The 5,341-nt window shown below is 45.5% G+C and overlaps 1 protein-coding gene across 1 annotated transcript; it reads left to right on the forward strand.

Annotated features, from left to right (window-relative positions):
- Positions 1-379: 379 nt before the first annotated feature.
- LOC134488336 (trace amine-associated receptor 4-like) lies at positions 380-1,549 on the forward strand. The gene has a single exon (XM_063290714.1). It carries the CDS (start codon positions 380-382, stop codon positions 1,421-1,423), a length of 1,044 nt encoding a protein of 347 aa, XP_063146784.1. The 3' UTR covers positions 1,424-1,549.
- Positions 1,550-5,341: the final 3,792 nt, after the last annotated feature.

The following is a 5,341-nucleotide window of genomic DNA, read 5'->3' on the forward strand; positions in this document are numbered from 1 at the left end:
GGGGCAAATCTGAAAGAGGTTCAAAAGAATATAAAAAACTTAATTGTTTATGTTTATAACTTTGCTTTAGAACAGAAAATTCAAGAGCAAAACCAAGAAAAGAAATGATTTGATTAAATTAAATTAAATTAAATCATTTAATTAAATCAAACCATTTAATTTAAATTAAATCATTTATGTCAGCTTTCTGAAATAAAGGGCTGTCCTTTATAATAAAGGACAGATGGTCACTGTATGAACTGCATATCCCAGGAAATAAAACAGAGACCATCGGTCCCTGTATTTATCACAAGCTCCGATAATGGTTGATTGTGTTCTCTTTCCCCAGAACCTCCTGTCTTCTCCTTTGAATGAAATACTTGTCTCTCAACATCACATTATGAATTCCAGCAAACTCTGGAGCCTGCAGGAGATACACGATTGCTTTGAGTCTGTTAATAATTCGTGCCGCAGAAATGTTAGATCTCCACTCAGCCTTTTTGTTATGTATGGGTTGATGGCAGGAGCAATAGTTCTCACCATGTGTGGCAATATGGTAGTGATCATCTCTGTCCTCCATTTCAAACAGCTGCATTCTCCAACCAACATGCTGATTTGCTCCATGGCCACCACAGATTTTTTGCTCAGTTTCACAGTTATGCCATACAGCATGGTCAGGACGGTGGACTCCTGTTGGTACTTTGGAGACTTCTTCTGCAAACTCCACACCTGCTGTGATATAATGCTGTGCACGACTTCCATCTTCCACCTATGCTTCATTTCTGTGGATCGCTACTATGCTGTGTGCACCCCACTGCATTACCTCACCAAAATCACTGTCCCTGTAGTTCAAGGTTTTTTGGCGATTAGTTGGTTCACCCCAGTCTTGTTTGCTTTTGGTCTTGTTTTCTCAGAGCAAAATGTGGAAGGCATTGAGGAATATGTAGCCTCCCTCTACTGCTACGGATTCTGTGCTCTCGTTTTTAATAAGCTGTGGGGAGTGTTGTCTTCCTTCATAGCCTTTTTTCTTCCTGGTATGGTGATGGTGGGCATTTATCTCCATATTTTTGCTGTTGCAAAAAAACACGCCCAGCAGATTGCCCAGGTTTCTAGTGCCTCACGTTCTGGATCTGACACAAAAGGGAAAATCTCCACCAAAAAGGAGAACAAAGCTACTAAGACGTTAAGTATCGTTATGGGAGCATTTATTTTATGTTGGCTTCCTTTCTTTGTTCTCACCATAACAGACCCTTACATTGATTTCATGAGCCCTGAAGATTTATACAATGCCTTCCTGTGGTTGGGATATTTCAATTCCACCTGTAATCCCATCATTTATGGCTTATTTTACCCATGGTTTCGCAAAGCATTTAAAATGATTGTGACGGGGGCCATCTTCAGGCAAGGTTCTTCTGCACTGAATCTCCTTGCCACTAATGCTTGAGTGCTGGACGGACAGGCATTGCTGATGGTCGGTCTCAGGCTCGAGAGGCTGGTATTTCTTAGTCCTTTAAGTGACACTACATCACCACTGTTAGAGAAGGATCCGTTGCCCCACCAAATAGCACAATCTTGTGACACTTATAAGATTAATGGATTTATTACAGCATAAGCCTCCCTAAGCTAGGCTCTACTTCACCATGGGCATGAACCACTACCCTTAGTAGATATACGTAGTATATGCACACTGAGAAACAGATTAACACTATAGGATGGCTGATGTTAGGGAATGGGGTGAGCAACTGACCTCTAAAATGTCTTCGTCCTTCATCACTGGCAGTCAACGGACAATTAGACCTTGTTGTACACAAGAGAGATTTTTATCTCTGTATTTTCTTTGCTATGACAGCGTATACCGCCTGTTTCTATCTGTTCCTCTGATACTCACTTTCTATACTTCCTTCCGTTATGTGTAGTTATAGTTTTTCCTTGTTTCCCTATTGTTAGGGAATGTGCTTTAATACGTCCAGAACTTCAGCCTGAAACATAACCTTCAGCTGTTCTAAGGCTCCCCTGGACTTCTTCTGACTGGCTGAGCTAATTCCGCTTTTTAAGAAATCTGGCCTACAGCTGCCTTTCCCAATGAAGTGTCCTCCAGATGTGTTGTTTGCGATTCTAATCATCCTCAGCATGCACTGCCTAGGGATGATAGGCGCTGCAGTTCAGGACAACTGGGAGGGAAGGGCTACCTGGTCATTCAGTCTGGATGTTTCTGATACGCATCCTCTTCAGGACAAGAGTACTTTTTTCTATACTTCCTTCCATTATGTGTAGTTATAGTTTTTCCTTGTTTCCCTATTGTTAGAGAATGTGCTTTAATACCTCCAGAACTCAGATGTTTCCCTCCCAGTTGTCCTGAACTGCAGCGCCTATCATCCCTAGGCAGCGCATGCTGAGGATGATTAGAATTGCAAACAACACATCTGGAGGACACTTCGTTGGGAAAGGCAGCTGTAGGCCAGATTTCTTAAAAAGCAGAATTAGCTCAGCCAGTGTCATGAGTAAGGATGGCAAGCAGGGGGCTCCTTTCCAGACTGTTAAGCGCATGCGTAGCACTGAGGAATTGGTGAGCCATTCCAAGAGGCACAGATTGGGACTGCCTTAACCTGCGGGGTTTATATGGCTGGGTTTTTCCCACGCTTGTTCAGTTTGTTAGGATTACTGTTATGTATTAGCAATAAAACATTAGAGAACAGTTCCCTGTCTCAGAGTGTTTCCTGGGAGTCAGGACATCAATCCTAACAAACTCCTACTCCCATCGAAAGAGGGAGGAACAAGGAATTACGGAGATTTTTAGAAATGTCTGCAGAAAACCAAGAAATGCAGCTTGCCATCCAGCAATTGGCAGCAGCCCTACAACACCACCACCAACAAGTAGATCTCCAGATCAACACATTACAAGCTGCCATGCTACAGCAGTTACAACAACCAGCTCCGATTAACCCACAACCGGCACCAGCAGCAGCAGCAGCAGCTCCACCAGTAATGTTGAGATCCCAGGGCAGTCTACCAGAGAAATTTGGAGGAGAAGCAGGACAGCTGAGAATCTTTCTCACACAGTGTACTATGTTCTTCGATAGCAGACCCGCAGAGTTTCCCACAGACAGAACCAGAGTCACTTTCATCCTAGGCCTGCTAAAGGAACCAGCTGCCAAATGGGCTATTCCCATGGTGGAGAACAACGACCCGATTCTCAACGACTACCAGAACTTTTTGGCAGGGTTCCGAGCACACTTTGACGACCCCATCAGAGAAGCCACGGCCAGCTGGGAAATTCGGAAGCTCAAGCAAGGTAACAAGAGGGTGGGACTCTACATTGTGGATTTCAAGTTATTAGCAGGAGATCTGGACTGGAATGAGAGTGCATTAAAAGACCAATTCAAACGGGCTGGATGAAGAGATTAAGAATGAATTAGCGCGCCAGGGAACACCAGCTACGTTAGAAGCCCTATATCAGTGGTCATAGATGCCAGGCTAGAGGAGCTTAGGCAGATGCAACCGGGGAGAAACAGGACCCTCAGAGCGTTTTCAGGAATTCCAACCCTCCCTGTAGCAGCCGCTCACTCAACACAAGAGGAGCCAATGCAGATTGGGGCAAGCAGGAGACTGATTTCCGAAGCTGAGAGGCAGAGGAGGAGAGAGAGAGCCTTTTGTTTCTACTGCAGAGCCCAGGGGCACATGGTGACAGCTTGCCCAGTGAGAGGCCAAGCAGCCTTAGTAAGACCCCCAGGGCAGGCAGCTGAAACAAGACCCATCCCCACCTCTGTTTCCAATCAGGGAAACTCCGTCGGTCTCCCTCCACAGAGCTCAGCAGGGAGACCATCAATCAGTTAAGAAGGGCTCATTCCGAGGATTCCAGACAAGCCTTTTACTACTTACCAGTAATAATCCATGTCAACCCAGAGCACCAGGTCAAGCTAGAGGCCCTCGTGGATTCTGGAGCTTCAACTAATTTTATTGATGCGCAGACCGTACAAGACGGCAACATCCCGACCAGAGAATTACCATGCCCCATAGAAGTGGAGACCATTGACGGCCAGCCCCTCAAGGCAGGGCCGATTAGAAGGCTCACAGAACCGGTGCAACTGACAACGGGAGACCACACTGAGTGGATCCAGCTTTATGTTACTGCATCGCTTAATGTGCTGGTAATCCTAGGCACACCTTGGCTGAGGATCCACAACCCCTTGCTGAACTGGACTACAGGAGCAATCTCCTTCCCAGCTGAGGAATGCCAGCACCACAAGATTCAAGCCGCCCCATGCTCTCCAACAACCAACACAGTCACTGAAGCAGGGGGGGTCCAGTTGCCAGCCAAGTATGCGGATTTTGCAGACATTTTCAGCGAACAGGAGGCCACAGCACTACCCCCCCATAGGGACTGTGACTGTACCATTGAGTTACTACCAGGAGCCAAAGTTCCAGCAAAGAAACAATATTCCATGTCTCCCAGGGAACTTGCCACCTTAAAGAATTACTTAGACTCTAATCTCCAAAAGGGATTTATCCGACCATCTACTTCCCCAGCGTCTGCTCCGACCTTCTTCGTACCAAAGAAGCCTGACCCGTTGGCACCTGCACCCCAGGAGACACCCATGAGAGTAGTACACGATTTCAGTCCCCTCAATAAGGTAATAAAAAGAGAATCCTATCCTCTGCCATTAATCTCGGATCTGCTAGATCGCTTACAGAAGGCACGCATTTTTACCAAGTTGGACCTCAGGAGTGCGTACAATCTCATCCGGGTGAAAGAGGGCCACGAATACCTGACAGCCTTCGACACCAGGTTTGGCAAATTTGAGTACCTTGTTATGCCCTTTGGCTTGTCTAATGCAGGAGCCATATTTTCCAGATTTATGAATCACGTTTTTGCTGATTTATTAGATAAGTATCTGGTCGTTTATCTAGATGACATATTAATTTTCTCTGAGGATGCCACAACTCACGTAACCCATGTACGTAATGTTTTGCAAAGGCTGAGAGAGAACAGGTTGTTCGCCAAGCTAGAGAAGTGTGCCTTTGATTTAACTGAAGTACATTTCCTGGGCTATATAGTATCAACAGAAGGCATATCCATGGATCCTTCTAAGGTCCAGGCAATTCTCTCTTGGCCACCTCCCCGAAATGTTAAAGAGGTCCAAAGGGTGTTAGGGTTCTGTAATTTTTATCACCGTTTCATAAAAAATTACAGTGACTGTACTAGACCCCTCACACAGCTTTTGAAGAAAGGCTCAAAATTCATCTGGGGGGAGAGACAGCAAGCAGCCTTCCAGGAATTTAAGCAGCTCTTTGCACCCCAGCCGCTCTTAAGGCACCCTGATCCCACAAAGCAATTCATAATGTATTCAGATGCTTCAGATAT

The sequence above is a fragment of the Candoia aspera genome, chromosome 1 (genome assembly GCF_035149785.1).
Source record: "Candoia aspera isolate rCanAsp1 chromosome 1, rCanAsp1.hap2, whole genome shotgun sequence".
Taxonomy (NCBI): domain Eukaryota; kingdom Metazoa; phylum Chordata; class Lepidosauria; order Squamata; family Boidae; genus Candoia; species Candoia aspera.

Excerpts from the sequence above, each read along its gene's own strand:
- LOC134488336 (XM_063290714.1), top strand. The coding sequence starts at position 380 with ATGAATTCCAGCAAACTCTGGAGCCTGCAGGAGATACACGATTGCTTT.